Source organism: Aedes albopictus, chromosome 3, assembly GCF_035046485.1.
Source record: "Aedes albopictus strain Foshan chromosome 3, AalbF5, whole genome shotgun sequence".
Taxonomy (NCBI): Eukaryota; Metazoa; Arthropoda; class Insecta; order Diptera; family Culicidae; genus Aedes; species Aedes albopictus.
The window spans coordinates 264784348-264804018 of NC_085138.1; the positions used below are offsets into that span (position 1 = coordinate 264784348).

At 39.3% G+C, this 19671-nt stretch overlaps 1 protein-coding gene and 3 long non-coding RNA genes across 5 annotated transcripts; 1 reads left to right on the forward strand and 3 right to left on the reverse strand.

Moving 5' to 3' along the window:
• Positions 1–3821: 3821 nt before the first annotated feature.
• On the reverse strand, positions 3822–8066 carry LOC134290491 (uncharacterized). Its single transcript, XM_062857645.1, has 3 exons — positions 7427–8066; positions 4437–4772; positions 3822–4374 (listed from the first exon to the last, which is right to left on the reverse strand). The coding sequence occupies exons 1-3, from the start codon at positions 8006–8008 to the stop codon at positions 4135–4137; spliced, it is 1158 nt and encodes a 385-aa protein (XP_062713629.1). The 5' UTR covers positions 8009–8066; the 3' UTR covers positions 3822–4134.
• A 2151-nt stretch (positions 8067–10217) lies between these two features.
• On the reverse strand, positions 10218–12341 carry LOC134290493 (uncharacterized). The gene is made up of 3 exons (XR_009998886.1): positions 11927–12341; positions 11737–11857; positions 10218–11665 (listed from the first exon to the last, which is right to left on the reverse strand). It is a non-coding gene; the product is annotated as an uncharacterized LOC134290493 (long non-coding RNA).
• Positions 12342–13547: 1206 nt separating this feature from the next.
• Positions 13548–15413, reverse strand: LOC109424558 (uncharacterized). The gene is made up of 3 exons (XR_009998887.1): positions 14999–15413; positions 14809–14929; positions 13548–14737 (listed from the first exon to the last, which is right to left on the reverse strand). It is a non-coding gene; the product is annotated as an uncharacterized LOC109424558 (long non-coding RNA).
• Positions 15414–16031: 618 nt separating this feature from the next.
• Positions 16032–16906, forward strand: LOC109406437 (uncharacterized). Of its 2 annotated transcripts, XR_002129276.3 has the most exons (3): positions 16032–16442; positions 16512–16637; positions 16704–16906. It is a non-coding gene; the product is annotated as an uncharacterized LOC109406437 (long non-coding RNA). The 2 variants fall into 2 exon arrangements; XR_009998888.1 differs by having other exon boundaries at positions 16032–16637.
• Positions 16907–19671: the final 2765 nt, after the last annotated feature.

Below are 19671 nucleotides of genomic sequence, written 5' to 3' on the forward strand. Positions count from 1 at the left end.
TTGTGAACGGAAACCGGAGGGCCATCAAATTCACTTAATCTAATTATTTTTACAATGCTCATCTTAGAAATAGCTTCGTATGCAAGGTAATGATCAATGAATCCGCCAACTAACCATTGCTCACCTACGATATATATGACTTCTTCTACCAGAAGAAACTCTATTATTTCAAAAAGTTGAACTGATTTAATTTCTGTTAAAGTCAAGTACATACCTTCTTTGTAAATAGTTCCGAAGTTTTTAATTTGTTTTGAGACGAGAGTATCCATAGAAGCGTCGAAGGACATAGGCTGAGGCACTTGAGATATATATGGACGGTTTTGTAAAATACATGGTGAAAAATTATTATTCTCTGTGGACTTGAAAAACATTCCATTTTGGACATTATACGCAAATTGTAATGCTGCCTTTATGCATAAGGTGTAACAAATATTTCGGCGCGAGGAGATTACGCGAGCATATTCTTTAAAAGTCTTATGTTTTGCTTCGTAGCGGAAATTCATCATGCTAACTAAAATACCATTCTGCTCTGCCACGGTGCCGTAATGATTAAGAAAATGATGTTTTGGCTTTAGTTTTTGCTCAAAAAGTTGTTGGTATTGCTTATGATGAAGAGTGACCAGTTTTCTAAGCTGTTCAATATCGTTTTCGGTTAAGGTCTGGGAAAGAATAATATCTACTAATTGAATTAGGGTTTTACAGTATTTCCAAACTTCATCATTTTCCGGCACGAATGGACCTACTATTAGAGTGAAAAAATGCAAAAATGCTTTAGCCTCGCTTGCAGTAGCTCTAATAGATACTGTCTTACATTTTTTGGTAGATGAGAACGTCTCGCTGATATCTGGCATTCGTTTTAAAGATGCATTATAGACCTGCTTACTAAACTGGTTTTTGTGTGCATTCAACATACTAAGCGTCAAAAAATGCTTTTTATATATGCAATGATTTAAGATCTCTTCAATACCAGTAATACATATTCCTCCACTAAATAAGTCGTGCATGGGATCCACTGACAAGTTTTTAGTTACATGATAGGATGGAAGTGTGTTGAACACCGAACTACACTTAACTCCTGTTTCCGGGGGGTTATTTAAAGCGACATCGGTATTATAATTCTCCTCGTTCCTCAAATCACTCAAATGCTCTTCACAATCAGTTTGTAGAAGATGTTTCGGTCGGCGACAAAATCTGCAGTAATAGTTAGCACCAAATGCCATAAACATTTGTAACGAGTGAAGCCCTAGATTGTCACCCTGAAATATGGCAACTACGAATCTAACCGTTTTGATGTCCTCAAATGTGTTGAAACTTATTGGATTCATTTCTAATTCTTTAAATTGATTAATCACATGACCGAACAAAATTTACTCCAAATTAATTTATGTCAACTTTTTTTATCATGGCTGCCACGAAAATGTTGCACAGCCTAGACGAATATTGCACCGGTACGGTAGGAAACGAGTAGTATATTCCACAGATTACGTGCTTCTTGTTGTGTGAGCTGAGGCAATCATTTATTTCATACTCATCAGCGTATACTGAGATTGGGATCAAACATTCAGAGCCATATTTTAACCGTACTTCCTGCCATGCCTTTCCGTTTACTACACTTTTAATAACCTTTGACTGCTCGAGCCGCTTTGTGTTTTCAATAGTTTCAGTAAGAACATGTTCACATTTGAAGAATTCCTCGATTTGAAATCTTAGTTGCATAACCACTACGTAACTTTTACTCTCATCTATAATAGGATCGTCGTTATTTTGAATTAGGACTCCTTGTTTCACAACTGAAATAACTGAAGGTGAACTGAAAAGGCTTGCTTCTGTCAAATATTTGAAAAATTTATAATCTGTGTCGATAAAAACAAACATGTTCTGCATTTTTTCTAAATAGGTGTGAAGCTGGTATTCTATCTGTGGGTCCGGGATATTTAGAGGTAACTTTGCGATTTGTAATGCTATGTGTGAGTTGACTTGATCTACACTTTTTTGTATGCTCCTGACATCCGTTCTCGTTAGGTTATTTCGACTATGTAAACTAAGTGTGAAATTAACTGCCTGGTTGTCTATTTGTTGTATTTCGGAGAGTTTTGGGTCAATGTTTTCTTTTATTGGATTTATTTCACGTATTTTGGAAATGGTGCATCTTCCTCAGGAACTTCTACTTCTACCTCAGCAACCGCATCTTGATTGACCGATGACGGATGATCTGTAGCACTTTTATCGTGTTGAAGTACGTGTCGCTTGAAAATGTACCAATTTGTGGTTTTCTGGAAGCATCTTGGAAAAGTACATCGGTAAACATATTCTCTTGGTACTCTGTGGAACTCTCTGAGGTGCGTGACATATTCTCTTGGCGATGAAAACACAGCCGGACATTCGCTTATCATGCAACCGAACATTCTGTCTATTGATTTTTGTTCAGTTGATCGATGAATTTCAAAACAGACGCGTACTTTGCCAATCCAGGTATCTCGTAGAAGTGCGTGCAAATAAAGTTCCAGACCAAACGAGTTACTCGAGAAAATTGTAGTCCAAACACGAGCGTTGTTTTGACCAGAATATCCAGTGCTCTTGCTACAGATTCTGCTTCGAACACAAGATCCTTGTACACAACGTAGAACTGGCCAGTAAGCGATGCTGCACCGGACCCAACGAATACCAATTTCACTGTCGGTGGGAGGCCCCACTCATTGTACATTGCATAGACTTCATCGACTTTGGCACGAATGCCTTCTGCTTTACTGACGAACAGTATGATATCTTCCTGGGCCACCAAAGTCGTTGGCTTGAAGTCCTTAGATATTTTGGTTGGTGGAAGAATGTTGTTGAGCAGAATCAAGACGGCACAAACTTGAGAATCTGAAAAGATATATGTTTGTGTGAATTAATAAGTATATCAGGAAGTATATAAATAATTAACCCTCGAGCAGTCGCGTTTTCGATTACCTGCAACGGCACTACGTTCACGCTGTGTATCACAAGCGTGCATTTTTCATGGTGCGTGTACTCAGTACACGACGCGACCGCTCCCGGGTTAACATAGTCAATAATAACAATTGTCTATCATTGAACATTATTGAATACAGTAGACATTCGATAACTGCAACATGTTTACGTTTCACTTAGCGAACAAAATTCGATAACTGCAACGTCAGACAGGCGTCAGCAACCCGTCAATTGGGGCTTGTCCATTCATTACGTAAGGGTGGGGGGGGAATGGAGAAATCTTACACGCCTTACAAAAATCAGGCCAAACATGTCTAAAGGTCCAATCTGCAGAAGAGAGGCTCTCTTTGGTTTTCCTCTCTTTCGTTAATATCTCAGCTGTTTATTTGAATTATGATTGTCTCCTTGCATGGAACGATGATCAAAACAATCGTCTTTTGATTTGTACTGCAAAAGTAGTTGAAAAGTGTACCATTACATTGCAATAATTGAAAGAGAAAGTGAACAAAGAGAGCCTCTCAAATGCAGATAGGACCTATTGAAATGTTTGGCCTGAAATATTTGGGTTCTCATATAAAAAATCTTACAAGGGAGAGAGGGGGTGTCGAAAAATCGAAAAAATTCCCTTACGTATTGCTGGCTGCACCCCAAATTGGACTGACACAATAGTGTGCACACACCTTCAAAGTGTGATTACAGCGCAGGGATACGTCGGATCGAATTGAGATCTTCGGTGCACTTATTCCTTGTAAATGGAGGAATAAGTGCACCGAAGACGTCGAGACGATTCGAGGCAAATGTGCACTTTTATCACACTTTTTAAGCGTACCAAAATATAGTCCAATTTGAGATGTAGTCTGCAATAATAAATGGACAGTTCCTTGACGTTAAATGAACGTAAAATTCATTCAACTGTTCATTTGGGCTAACTTGGCGCACCGGTTCGACGGATAGCGGTGCGATAACTGCAAATTTGTTGCACTTACCGGACTTGCAGTTAAAAAGCATTGCAGTTAAACCACTTGCACCGACCGAACGTCTACTGTATTGAGGCATGATTTGTTCCAGTTGGGACGTTACGCCCAGAAGAAGAAGAAGTCAGGAATAAATCATTTGACTAGAATGTTCTCGCGGTTAGATACTGTATACACAACTACAAGTACTCAAAATAAGAGCATCTGCCTAAATGGTACAAGACCCTATTGCTACTGATATTGTCGTGAAAGCATTTGCAACTTTCATTGCTTTGAATTTTAAATTACCTCTGCTACAATCAGTCCGCTCCAGTAAGGACACCATCATCGATGAATGACCATCCTTGTACTTTGTAGATACCTGTTCAATAAGTACTGCTAAGTCCTTCTCCAAGCGAATCAGCCCCTCACTCGCCGATGAATACAACGAATGGAAATCTGCGTCAATCTTAAACAGAGAAAATGCCAATTAGTATTCATGATGCTTTTTTAATATTCTTTTTTACTTACAAGCTGATAGCCGTGATCTTGTCTGTAGTGACGGAATGTTTTCAAAACTGTATCGATTGCAAGTGGGTTCTGAAGGTTGTGTTTCCTCTTATTGAAGCTGGTGGTCCATTTAGCCAATGTTGTGTTCCACGGCTGAATGTTCAGTTGAAGCCAAGTGAATGCCTCATCACCATCTGAATCCGGAATTTCCAGGGAACCTGGTTTCAATTTCTTGGTTCGACGTGATTCTTCGAATTTCTCCCGCGTTGCTCGCTTTTGTTTGAGATTGAAAATTCGGTTGTACAGTTTTCCGCCTGGGTTCCGCTTTCCACCACTCCGTGGGATGAAATACGATTCCTATAAACAGATTGATGTTTATTATATTTGATATTGAGCAAAACCATGCATGTAGCTTACAAAGGCATGAGTCAATTGATCATAAATTTGTAGAAGTAAATGAATTGAAAATATTTTAACGATTTACACCAACAGTGAAAAATTCTAAATTTGTTTTGTTTTCAACTGGTTGAATCAAACTGTCAAATGTTTTGACTATCGAATCACCTACACGGAATCGCTAAACTACCCAAATTAGATTATTTTTAAGCAACTTCATTTTGGCCCAATAAACCAAATTTGGGTAAATTGATTAAAACTTACATTCGGTAGTTTGCATTTAATTCCAACTAAAAAAAATATCAAAGGCAGGTTGATTCAGCCCAAACGCGATTTTTGTAAGTTATTTTTTTACGTTATCGGAGTTTACCCAACATTGCCCAACATTTATTTGGACAAACTACCCTCGGTGGGTCGATGCAGCAGTCTATGATGCATTCGTAGAGCCGATGCACACGAGCGTTAATTAACGCTGCGTCCCTATGGGGTATGCGTTAAGGGCGGACGGGACGGTCGAGAAAATATCCGCCATTGCTCTGTTGCTACTAAGATGGTAATCTCAGATTCTACTTCATATTTTGCAACAAAAACCTATCATTGTGTATGCTCACTTGCAGTGCATATGCTGATTGGTTTTCAGCATCTTCAGTGCGATAGGTCTCGAGATTACCATCTTCAAAATCGCGAGGCAAATTGTTAGAAAGAGAGGCAAGATAGGAAAAATAACACGGCGTCCCGTTTCACCTTAACATTGCGTGCTGCACGCTGCGTGGACGTACTGCCCGTGTGCATCGGTTCTTAGCTATGTCTGTTTTTGAAAATATTGGTGAGCGAAAGAGGGTAAAATAATCAATTTTTAAATTGGGACAAACTATGGAGTTGTGTCGCATGAATGCAAATAGGAAAGATTACCGGTACGGATTACGCGTAGAATACCTCTTTCCAGAGCAACTACGTACAAGACTACGTATTGGAAGTTAAGCATGCCTCCAGTAAAAGCAAATTTGAGCAGTTAATGTATTGCTTACAATGAATTATTACATTAATGTACAAAGGCATCGTATGCAAATTACGTAACGATTAAAAGTCTAGCGTAGCGTTATTATACGATCCATACAAAAAATTGTTTTCATACAAAACGCGTTAGGGTTCATTCAAAAATTACGTAACGCAAAATTTGACAATTTTAGACGTCCTCCCTCCCCCACGTAACAACTTTTGTATGGGAAATTTTGAAATTTTGTATGAAGCGTAACACATCGCCAAACCCCCTCCCTCCCCCTTGGCGTAACATAACATTTGAACGAACCCTTACAAGAATCGACAGTCTTAAATGACCAATATTGTTGCGTTACGTAATTTAAATACTGCGCCAAAGCAGCAATATAATAACATACACTCCCGTTCAAAAGTTTGGGGTCACCCCCTCAAAAACATGTCATTTTTTTAGGCCCATATCTCCGCCAATTTGCGTCCGATTTCAAAACCCTAGGTTTCATTCAAAAGATAATAAGTCAAAGAAACTTTGAACATGATTTAAAAGAAACTTTTTCAAAAAAAATTGTATGTAAACTCAACCCAAAGTTGCCAAATTTTCTAAAAAATGAATATAAACTTACGGCAGTGTCGCTAGAAGTTGGGTCGACCAAATTTTAAGATGAGAGCGGCAATATGACCCATTTTCTATTAGCTTTCAACTGCTTTTTACAGAACTTAGCTAAAAAATCTAGAAAAAAAGTTATTAAGTAAATTAATCCTTGATGTCATCGACCAAAAGTTTGGGGTCACCCCTCAATATGATGTATCGGCCAAAAGTTTGGGGTCACTATCGTAAAACATGGAAAAGTGATTTGTTGATATCTTTGTCATCTTTCATTCAATTTTAATTCTGCTTGGCTTATTTGAAACAAAATGAATGATACTTACTGCATAGATATTGAACCACACATATTTGTTGAAATTTACATACTAAAACTTAACGTGAAGTTGCCTCATTTTTTGAAGCGTGGTAAAATGTACTAACTTTACATAACATTTTTATATACAAAAATCGTTAAATACGTTAAGTTGAAGACATCAAACGTAAATTTAGTTAATTATCTTTGAAATGAGCCAAAAATAATTTAAATTGAACTATAGATGACGAAGTTATTACCAAATCACTTTTCCATGTTTTACGAAAGTGACCCCAAACTTTTGACCGATACATCATATTGAGGGGTGACCCCAAACTTTTGGTCGATGACATCAAGGATTAATTTACTTAATAACTTTTTTTCTAGATTTTTTAGCTAAGTTCTGTAAAAAGCAGTTGAAAGCTAATAGAAAATGGGTCATATTACCGCTCTCATCTTAAAATTTGGTCGACCCAACTTCCAGCGACACTGCCGTAAGTTTATATTCATTTTTTAGAAAATTTGGCAACTTTGGGTTAAGTTTACATACAAATTTTTTTGAAAAAATTTCTTTTAAATCATGTTCAAAGTTTCTTTGACTTATTATCTTTTGAATGAAACCTAGGGTTTTGAAATCGGACGCAAATTGGCGGAGATATGGGCCTAAAAAAATGACATGTTTTTGAGGGGGTGACCCCAAACTTTTGAACGGGAGTGTACCTTTTTCTCCTGTTTGAATAGCAGCACAATAGCTGTGGCGTAGTTATCCAATGTGTCCTCCGTTGTTTTGATTCCTAGGCTCAGGTGGTGTTCCGCCACAATGCCTACGAGCTCTTTTTGGCTATGTGTAGAAAAGTCGTCTTGCTTAGCTCTTTCCAGAAGCGATTTTCCGGTGATGGAGCTTTCCAACAGGGCAACCAGTTGGTCCGGGCCGAACGAAATAGATGCTCGGGGTGGGCGAACGGACGAGATTCCTACTGATACTGAGGGTCCGGAAGATTGGGGGATCGCCTCTGGTGGTAGTTCAACTTTTGCCTGTGGTGTTTCTGTAGTTGGCGTCCGGGTTGATGTGCACAATGGAGCTGGGTTTTCTGCCGATGAGGTGCCGTTTTCTGGCTCGTCGGGCTTCTGTGTGCCGGAGCTTTCTCCCCGGAAGATAACAGAGGCGCGAGTGTCACTGGAGCTGTTGTCGGGATCCGTTTCACCATCCGTTTCCACTGGTTCGTGACCCGACCAGTCTTCCAGCACTTCCACCTGCGCGAAACTGATAATTTCAAAACCCTGAAAATAAAAAAAAAACATTTTTTTTTTAATTTAAAGCAATTTTATTAACCAATAAGGAATACTTACAGATTCTTGCCTCCATACGAAAAGGCGCTGGTAGATTTCGTCAACGTTGAAGTTCAGGCCGGATTCGGACAAATCATCCGACAGCTCGTCCTTGGTTACTGTGACGAGTTTTGCAGCGTCGTAACCTCGATCTGTTGGCATATATTATTTGTTTAAACGTACAGTAATATGATTAACATACATTACCTTCAAAAACCTTCAGCAATTCGATCGGGAGTCCTAAAATATCGACCGTTAATTCGGCCAGCGTCACGAAACGTTCCTCTTGCTCCGCCATTTTTTCGGTTAATGACATGTTTTGAATTATCAGTCGATACACTCAAAATTTATTTTCAGCTAATATAGGATGTAAATGTATCATTTTTAGATTTCATAGCTGTGCATATGGAAAATATGTGCAACACAATTATATTCAATGCAAGCACTTTACAATCTAAATGCCGCACATAAAATGGGCCGCACATAAACAGATTCGCTTTTATCTGATTTGCGCACATAAAAAATAATGGAGTTTTCATTTCAGTGTAATCACACATCAAAACGATAAATACCAAAAATAATTGGTTATGTGTGATTACACATAAACATCATTTCTGGAGCTCGATTTGAATAGGTCGTATGTGCTTTTGTCGATTAAAAATTCGATCAGTTGGATTTACTTATTGTAGCGAAAACCGTTGAAATTGAACAAATTTATACATACAGCAGAATCCTCACAAAATAAGCTTTCCGTTCCATCATTAAAAGTCTCAAAAATATCTTCCATGTTGCTACAATAACTAAAATAAACTTATCGAATTTTATATCGACAAAAGCACATACGACCTATATAAATCGAGCTCCAGATTTGTCCAGACAAATTGCAAAAATATATGTGTACAAAACATAAAATAAATATTTGCAGTTTTTGCAGTGTATGTTGTTTGGCGAAATGTTTACTGCCATTTTAGTTCAAAGCAAATCAATTTGTTGGGTTGTTTCACTGTCCGTTTTCCCCCCTAACCGTCAACAGCAACCAAGATTTTGTCGTCCGTTCTCTCAAAAGAACAAACAAAAGCTTTGTAACCAGGTTTCTCGAACAGAAACCATTTAGTGAAAACCATCTTTAAAAAACTGGAATTGCGCATTATGTATTTTCTAAGGTGAGCAATACGATTTGAATATGATTCTTTTTGGGATATTTTTTTTTTATATTTTTCAATGTTTCGTAAACAGATTACAATGGCTGGTGCTGGGGAGGATGACCCTGCTTTTGCGAGTTCTGCGACTATAAGGATTTAGCAGAAAACGGATCCTTTTGTTGTACCCATCCACCTCATAGTACCGAAAATCTACCCTGGAAAACCACCATGCAATGAACCAGAGTGTACCAGGATCGAATTATAAAGCAACACTTCAATCTACAAGAAAAAATGGTTTGTTCGCCGAAAAGAGCGGCGGTCTAAGCACCGACTAAGTCTAAGCGCCGCATCAAACAATGGATGCGAGTAGACTCGCAACTGAGCTTTTGAAGTTTTGCCTCGAGGATTTCGGCGATCAAGCATTTATTATTGGTATAAGTTAAGCTAAAAATTTTAAATAAATCTATTCTTTTAATGTTTTCTTTTAATATTTTTTAAAATTTTGTTTACTTTCAAGAAACACCACTGAATATGCGGGTAATTTTGACCGGACAGGTTGTTGTTTTAAACCGATAATCTGAACGGCAGTCCGGTTTGAAAATAAACCGAAATTCGTTTGAAACAAACCACGATATTTTGTTGAAATTACTGCCAAGGCGTTTGTTTTGGTGGCTGTCAAAACTGAATAACCGACAGATTAGTAGTTTCAAGTGGATATTGGTAGAATCTATCCAGTAAATCTCCGAAAAAAATAACTTAAAATATTAGTTAACAACAACTACCCCGGGTAGTAATTTCAAACTAATATTTCGGTTGGGTCAAATCCAAACCAAATATCCGGTTAAATTAAACTGAAATTTGTTTGTGTTTACTATTTTTTTTCTCCGTGTACGTCGGAAGTAGTGCGCTGTATAGAAAACCGGATTTACTGTACAGCGCACTACTTCCGACGTTATGTTTAACGCATAGGGAAGGCAGCGGAAGTCAATGACGTTTTTTTCGGAAATCAATTTAGTGCTAAACGCACAATAAACTATAGGCACAGACAAACAGACGTAACACTTGCGAAATTAACATCGACCACGCTTTTAACGATAATTTTAAATTTTCATAGTTGTGGCTTTCACAACCAGAGGCGCGCGAATTGTTTTTCTATGCGTTTGACGTTTCACACTAGCGCCTTCTGTTGACGATATTGCACAACACAGTGATTCGTGCAACTTTTCCACCAGGTGATGTTAGTGTGAACTGGGCGATGGATTTCCATGAAAACCGTTCAAGGTGTTACGCGAGGGGGACGACTCTTCCAGATAACGTAGATTTTAAGCCAAAATTGACCAAAACTTAGAAGGATTCTTAATTTGTTTTCATAATTTTAACGAAACTGAAGAAATGGACAAAAATCGATCAAAATCACTCATATCCGAAATATCCGATAAAATCGATTATAATTTTTGCATATTCATATCGAATCGAATAAAATCGGTGCACATCTCTAGCCCAAAATGTCAAATTTTCTCGATTTTTTGTTAGTTTTATTTACAACCGCACCGGATTCGAGGCCGGACTTTTTGCATCATAACATTCAAGCGACGACTGGTTCTGGTGCCTCCAGGTCCTCTGGTTTTCTGGCTGGCGGATTGTGTTTCAACTAAATTAGTTGGAATTTTGCTATGGAAGAGTCATTTGGCTGATGGATCTATCTTGGCGGTAGTGGAGTGGTGCAATCGTTGCCGTACGCTTTGGAATCATGATATGTAGTTAGGAGTTGTTGGGAGTGGATGTTGCGATACGTTTGGTGCTTGGTTTAAGGGAAGATTCTACGAGAGTACTGTCGTACTCTTCCTGGTGGCTGAGACCCATTTAACTCGCACGCAACTTCCGGTGATTTTGAGCAAGACCTTCATTGTTCATCAACGCCTTCGAGGATAGTTTTTGGGTAGGACGTTATTCGGCCGTGTATCTGATCGAAAGGTTCACTTCCACAAGTTTATATAGCTTTCATTGTCCGTCATTGCATGTACTCGTACATAAATACTACATATTATATTGTGAGACTCGTGAAAAAAGCTTTTCTCAACAAGCGTCTTATTTTACACCTTGTTTTTTTTTTAAGAATGCTAACAGAAAAAAATAGATTTATCTAACAAAGCATGCTATTTTTATTTAGTTCTTATTTATCTGAAATTCACACCTGTACTGTTTAGACACATTCGACGAAGCAATTTTGTAGAAAAAAACTGACACCTTTTCAGTGCTCTCATCATTGCGTAATGGCCGAGGTAATGGCAGTTTCCGAGAGCAATCCTCAGGCTGTCGGTTTGAATCTGAGCACCGAATCCTCCGAAAATGGGGATGTCCAGAGATGTTCGTAAAACCGGTTTACTGGTAACCGCTGGTAGCTACTCCAAATAATCCTGCGGTACTCGTCTGAGGGCTCTTCCGATTTGCTTGGTAATCTTCTTTTTTGGCAGTTTTCCACCCAGTTCTAAAATTTCAACATAAAGGTAAAGCAATGTTACTTTACATGAACTGTTGTTTGGGTCTGTCTTACCTGACCGATTCTGCAATTTGATAATATGATCTCCGCTGTTCCTTTTCCAGTGCCGATCGGAACCGTTCATCCTAATTCCGGTTTTTGCGCCTCAAGATGCCTTCCACATGGTGTCGTTTGATCAGTCTGAAAATACGACAATAAACATAAAACAACAATGCTTTCTTTCTGCATCTTATTTCAATGAAAACTCACCTAAATTCCTGAGATAGTTCATAGTTGTTGAACTGTGGATTCGACTCAGAACTTGTTTTGATTGAACAGCTGATGGATCGACGCAGCTGATTTGTTAGGTGGAAGAGCTGTCAAATTGAATTGCACGGCGTCGCGACGTCGAAACGCTTTTAGCGATTTTAAACGGTATTGGGCGATTCTCAGACGATTTTCGTCATTATGTTCGATTTTTTCGGATATTTCGGATTTTTGCCATTTTGATGAAAATGGAAAGCATAAAACCGACAAAAACCAGACCAAAACTTAGAAAATGGGGAAAATCCGATAAAATCGATTTCAAATCAAATGTAATGAAAACTGTTGCGAATAATGAGGGTAATCAAATAAAATTACGTCTTATCGCATGAAAATTGAACCAAATCGATTAGTGTCGACCCCCTCGGTGTTACGTCTGTTTGTCTGTGCTATAGGCGACACTGAAAAAAGTTTTCGCATTGTTTTCATCTGATTTTCACATGGACTGTTTTCATACGCGTGTCCATTGAATTTTATGGGAATCATAGATTTTGCAAAGTTATGTGATTTTCCAATAGAAGCTATGTGATTTCCTGATGTTTCCCATAGACCGTATTGACACAGACAAACAGACGTAACACCTTGAACGATTTTCATGAAAATCCATCGCCCAGTTCACACTACCATCACCTGGTGGAAAAGTTGCACGAATCACTGTGTTGTGCAATATCGTCAACAGAAGGCGCTAGTGTGAAACGTCAAACGCATAGAAAAACGATGCGCGCGCCTCTGGTTGTGAAAGCCACAACTATGAAAATTTAAAATGATCGTTGAAAGCGTGGTCGATGGAAATTTCGCAAGTGTTACGTCTGTTTGTCTGTGGTATTGATTTCATGTGATATTTCCGAAGAAATTTTCATCGAAAAATCCAATAACAGTTACATAACCAAACTAATGGAAATTTTCCATTGGACATGAGGGGGTTAGAAGCAAAGGGGTGCAAGTGACAAAAATTCACTTTCGAGTAAATGAGGTTTAAAGTTTTTCATCAATTTTTCATCTCATACAAAATGTATGGAGTTTCAAAATCAACCCAATTTTCTACGATTTATTGTAATTTTCTAATCTTCGTAAAAATAATCCTAAAAAAGTTCCTGAAAGCTTGAAACATGAAGAATTTTTTGATATGCTCAGCTCAAAATCGACAAAATGGTCAATTATACCCCTTTGATTCTGGGCCCCTCATATGTGATTTATTTTTTCAGTGTATTACACTGAAATTGCCATCGACCACGCTTTTATCGATCATTTTAAATTTTCATAGTTGTGGCTTTCACAACCAGAGCTGTGGCTTGCGATTGAAATTACTATTCTGAGGGTCAATTTAAATACACAAGGCCACTAAATTTGTGCAGACTGAGTTTTGGTTTCAATTCAACAAATTAAGGTTTTCAATTTTACCATGGACCCGATTTACAATTAAAAAAAGTTTCTGTTGGCAACCGGATTCGAACCAAGAACCTTGAGATCACCAGGCTCGCACGCTACCACTCGGCTATTGAACCGGTTGATGTGCGAGGAAACAAAATGCACACAAGAAGCATTCGTAGGTTGATGACGAGGGGGACGACTCTTCCAGATAACGTAGATTTTAAGCCAAAATTGACCAAAACTTAGAAGGATTCTTAATTTGTTTTCATAATTTTAACGAAACTGAAGAAATGGACAAAAATCGATCAAAATCACTCATATCCGAAATATCCGATAAAATCGATTATAATTTTTGCATATTCATATCGAATCGAATAAAATCGGTGCACATCTCTAGCCCAAAATGTCAAATTTTCTCGATTTTTTGTTAGTTTTATTTACAACCGCACCGGATTCGAGGCCGGACTTTTTGCATCATAACATTCAAGCGACGACTGGTTCTGGTGCCTCCAGGTCCTCTGGTTTTCTGGCTGGCGGATTGTGTTTCAACTAAATTAGTTGGAATTTTGCTATGGAAGAGTCATTTGGCTGATGGATCTATCTTGGCGGTAGTGGAGTGGTGCAATCGTTGCCGTACGCTTTGGAATCATGATATGTAGTTAGGAGTTGTTGGGAGTGGATGTTGCGATACGTTTGGTGCTTGGTTTAAGGGAAGATTCTACGAGAGTACTGTCGTACTCTTCCTGGTGGCTGAGACCCATTTAACTCGCACGCAACTTCCGGTGATTTTGAGCAAGACCTTCATTGTTCATCAACGCCTTCGAGGATAGTTTTTGGGTAGGACGTTATTCGGCCGTGTATCTGATCGAAAGGTTCACTTCCACAAGTTTATATAGCTTTCATTGTCCGTCATTGCATGTACTCGTACATAAATACTACATATTATATTGTGAGACTCGTGAAAAAAGCTTTTCTCAACAAGCGTCTTATTTTACACCTTGTTTTTTTTTTAAGAATGCTAACAGAAAAAAATAGATTTATCTAACAAAGCATGCTATTTTTATTTAGTTCTTATTTATCTGAAATTCACACCTGTACTGTTTAGACACATTCGACGAAGCAATTTTGTAGAAAAAAACTGACACCTTTTCAGTGCTCTCATCATTGCGTAATGGCCGAGGTAATGGCAGTTTCCGAGAGCAATCCTCAGGCTGTCGGTTTGAATCTGAGCACCGAATCCTCCGAAAATGGGGATGTCCAGAGATGTTCGTAAAACCGGTTTACTGGTAACCGCTGGTAGCTACTCCAAATAATCCTGCGGTACTCGTCTGAGGGCTCTTCCGATTTGCTTGGTAATCTTCTTTTTTGGCAGTTTTCCACCCAGTTCTAAAATTTCAACATAAAGGTAAAGCAATGTTACTTTACATGAACTGTTGTTTGGGTCTGTCTTACCTGACCGATTCTGCAATTTGATAATATGATCTCCGCTGTTCCTTTTCCAGTGCCGATCGGAACCGTTCATCCTAATTCCGGTTTTTGCGCCTCAAGATGCCTTCCACATGGTGTCGTTTGATCAGTCTGAAAATACGACAATAAACATAAAACAACAATGCTTTCTTTCTGCATCTTATTTCAATGAAAACTCACCTAAATTCCTGAGATAGTTCATAGTTGTTGAACTGTGGATTCGACTCAGAACTTGTTTTGATTGAACAGCTGATGGATCGACGCAGCTGATTTGTTAGGTGGAAGAGCTGTCAAATTGAATTGCACGGCGTCGCGACGTCGAAACGCTTTTAGCGATTTTAAACGGTATTGGGCGATTCTCAGACGATTTTCGTCATTATGTTCGATTTTTTCGGATATTTCGGATTTTTGCCATTTTGATGAAAATGGAAAGCATAAAACCGACAAAAACCAGACCAAAACTTAGAAAATGGGGAAAATCCGATAAAATCGATTTCAAATCAAATGTAATGAAAACTGTTGCGAATAATGAGGGTAATCAAATAAAATTACGTCTTATCGCATGAAAATTGAACCAAATCGATTAGTGTCGACCCCCTCGGTTGATGATTATGTTTTGCCATAGTAAATTTGACAACATATACATGCTTATCATTACCGCAAGGCGTGGTGATAGCAAAACCACAGACAAACAGACGTAACACCTTGAACGATTTTCATGGAAAGCCATCGCCCAGTTTATACTACCATCACCTGGAGAAAAAGTTGCACGAATCACTGTGTTGTGCAATATCGTCAACAGAAGGCGCTAGTGTGAAACGTCAAACGCATAGAAAAACCACAGAAAAACAGACGCCTCACTCTACTCACTTCCCATCGTTTCCCTTTTTAACCGATTATTCAAATATTCCGTAGTTCGCAAATCGCTCGCTCATGGCGCTCGTATCGCTTTTGTTACTGTTTGACGTTTGCTCACTACCGCCATCTACTCAGTGGGTTTGCGTAGCACAGCATTGGGCGATTATGTTTGCGTAACGATGATTTTTATCGCATTTTGTTCCAAGTGATACGTCTGTTTATCTGTGGAAAAACTATGCGCGCGCCTCTGGTTGTGAAAGCCACAACTATGAAAATTTAAAATGATCGTTAAAACACGCTTTTGATGGAAATTTCGCAAGTGTTACGACAGTCTGTGGCAAAACCCGAGGGGGTCGACACTAATCGATTTGGTTCAATTTTCATGCGATAAGACGTAATTTTATTTGATTACCCTCATTATTCGCAACAGTTTTCATTACATTTGATTTGAAATCGATTTTATCGGATTTTCCCCATTTTCTAAGTTTTGGTCTGGTTTTTGTCGGTTTTATGCTTTCCATTTTCATCAAAATGGCAAAAATCCGAAATATCCGAAAAAATCGAACATAATGACGAAAATCGTCTGAGAATCGCCCAATACCGTTTAAAATCGCTAAAAGCGTTTCGACGTCGCGACGCCGTGCAATTCAATTTGACAGCTCTTCCACCTAACAAATCAGCTGCGTCGATCCATCAGCTGTTCAATCAAAACAAGTTCTGAGTCGAATCCACAGTTCAACAACTATGAACTATCTCAGGAATTTAGGTGAGTTTTCATTGAAATAAGATGCAGAAAGAAAGCATTGTTGTTTTATGTTTATTGTCGTATTTTCAGACTGATCAAACGACACCATGTGGAAGGCATCTTGAGGCGCAAAAACCGGAATTAGGATGAACGGTTCCGATCGGCACTGGAAAAGGAACAGCGGAGATCATATTATCAAATTGCAGAATCGGTCAGGTAAGACAGACCCAAACAACAGTTCATGTAAAGTAACATTGCTTTACCTTTATGTTGAAATTTTAGAACTGGGTGGAAAACTGCCAAAAAAAGAAGATTACCAAGCAAATCGGAAGAGCCCTCAGACGAGTACCGCAGGATTATTTGGAGTAGCTACCAGCGGTTACCAGTAAACCGGTTTTACGAACATCTCTGGACATCCCCATTTTCGGAGGATTCGGTGCTCAGATTCAAACCGACAGCCTGAGGATTGCTCTCGGAAACTGCCATTACCTCGGCCATTACGCAATGATGAGAGCACTGAAAAGGTGTCAGTTTTTTTCTACAAAATTGCTTCGTCGAATGTGTCTAAACAGTACAGGTGTGAATTTCAGATAAATAAGAACTAAATAAAAATAGCATGCTTTGTTAGATAAATCTATTTTTTTCTGTTAGCATTCTTAAAAAAAAAACAAGGTGTAAAATAAGACGCTTGTTGAGAAAAGCTTTTTTCACGAGTCTCACAATATAATATGTAGTATTTATGTACGAGTACATGCAATGACGGACAATGAAAGCTATATAAACTTGTGGAAGTGAACCTTTCGATCAGATACACGGCCGAATAACGTCCTACCCAAAAACTATCCTCGAAGGCGTTGATGAACAATGAAGGTCTTGCTCAAAATCACCGGAAGTTGCGTGCGAGTTAAATGGGTCTCAGCCACCAGGAAGAGTACGACAGTACTCTCGTAGAATCTTCCCTTAAACCAAGCACCAAACGTATCGCAACATCCACTCCCAACAACTCCTAACTACATATCATGATTCCAAAGCGTACGGCAACGATTGCACCACTCCACTACCGCCAAGATAGATCCATCAGCCAAATGACTCTTCCATAGCAAAATTCCAACTAATTTAGTTGAAACACAATCCGCCAGCCAGAAAACCAGAGGACCTGGAGGCACCAGAACCAGTCGTCGCTTGAATGTTATGATGCAAAAAGTCCGGCCTCGAATCCGGTGCGGTTGTAAATAAAACTAACAAAAAATCGAGAAAATTTGACATTTTGGGCTAGAGATGTGCACCGATTTTATTCGATTCGATATGAATATGCAAAAATTATAATCGATTTTATCGGATATTTCGGATATGAGTGATTTTGATCGATTTTTGTCCATTTCTGGAGCTCGATTTGAATAGGTCGTATGTGCTTTTGTCGATTAAAAATTCGATCAGTTGGATTCGCTTATTATAGCGAAAACAGTTGAAATTGAGCAAAGTTTATACAGACAGCAGAATCCTCACAAAACAGGCTTTCTGTTCCATCATTAAAAGTTTGCAGAATATCTGCCATATTGCTACAATGACTAAAATAAACTGATCGAATTTTATATCGCCAAAAGCACATACGACCTATTCAAATCGAGCTCCAGATTTCTTCAGTTTCGTTAAAATTATGAAAACAAATTAAGAATCCTTCTAAGTTTTGGTCAATTTTGGCTTAAAATCTACGTTATCTGGAAGAGTCGTCCCCCTCGGCAAAACCAAGAGCTCGCGTGAAATAAATGATACTTCACACATTATAATTTTGGCCTAGAGGACTACAAGGGCAATATAACATGGAATCCATGTGCATCAAAACACGGAATTGATGTACTCACATGTCGAATTCAACTAGATTGAAATGGTATATTTATGAGCAATTCAATAAAAATGCAAAGGTATTCAATAACGATTTTCCACAGACAAACAGACGTAACACTTGCGAAATTTCCATCGACCACGCTTTTAACGATCATTTTAAATTTTCATGGTTGTGGCTATTGTGGTTTCGGATGGGCAGAAGACGGAATAAAACGGAATAAACTCGGAATAACTTTTGAAGAACACGTTTTAATTCAATGGCGTTTTTGTTTGATTTGAGAATATAACAGTGGGTTATGAAAAGGAACAAAATGTATATAAACACAAAGGTGCGCATAGCAGCACAAGTTAGGTAGTGGTGGTAGGGTTGCCAGGATTGCTATTCCAACAGCCCTCCTCAATCGCAGCAACTTACCAATCCCGCATTGGTCCGATGACGACGAAGTGCAGTCACTGGGAGACCCTTCGTCATCATATCCGCCATTTGGTCCGTTGTCGAAATATACTGGATACGAATACGGCCATCCTTCACCAAGTCACGTAGGAAGTGGTATTTAACATCGACGTGCTTGAGCCGACCGTGATTCTTGCTGTCCTCCGCGATTCTTATTGTCGACTGGTTGTCTTCGTAGAAGCACACCGGCAGCTCGGCATCCTTCCCCAAATCCTTGAGCAGCCGAACCAGCCAGATCTCGAAACACGCCGCCGCACATAGAGCGTTGAGCTCGGCTTCAGTCGACGAGAGCGATACTACTTGTTGCTTCCGCGTTATCCAGCTAACACAACAGCCAGCTACCTTGAACAAACATCCACTAACCGACCGGCGGTCCACCGGATCGTTGGCCCAGTCCGCGTCAGCGAACACCTGAATTAACGGCACCTCCGAATCAGCACGATACTCCAGTCCGATGTCTAGTGTCCCTTTGATGTACCTCAGAACACGTTTCAGGTACGACCAGTGCTCATCAGTCGGGCAGCTTTGAAATTGGCTAAAGAAATTCACGGCTGCCGACAGATCTGGTCTTGTCGTGAGCGATGCGTACGTCAGGCAGCCGATGAGCTCGCGGTACGGTTGCGCTGTACGCCCCTTCTCTTCACCTCGTGGTAGCTTCAGCCGACACTCCATAGGCGTGGATATCGGCTTGCATTCGTCCATCTGGAATCGTCGAAGCAAATCTTCCAGATACTGTCGTTGGCTCATCCGCAATACTCCTGCTTCCAAGTCTCGATCGATCCGAATCCCGAGAAAACTGTGGATCTCGCCTGCGTCCGTCATTTCGAACTCGGATGACAGGCAACGCTTCACGATTTCTACCGCCTTCAGGGAAGTTCCAGCCACAATGACGTCATCCACGTACAGCACTACAATGACAGTCTCGGTCCCGATCCTACGAGTATAGAGGCA

Excerpts from the sequence above, each read along its gene's own strand:
- LOC134290491 (XM_062857645.1), bottom strand. The coding sequence starts at position 8,008 with ATGTTTTTTTTTTATTTTCAGGGTTTTGAAATTATCAGTTTCGCGCAG. Across the intron at positions 4,773-7,426 it reads TATTCAAACAGGAGAAAAAG|GAATCGTATTTCATCCCACG; the intron begins GTACACTCCCGT and ends ATCTGTTTATAG. Across the intron at positions 4,375-4,436 it reads AAGATCACGGCTATCAGCTT|ATTGACGCAGATTTCCATTC; the intron begins GTAAGTAAAAAA and ends TCTCTGTTTAAG.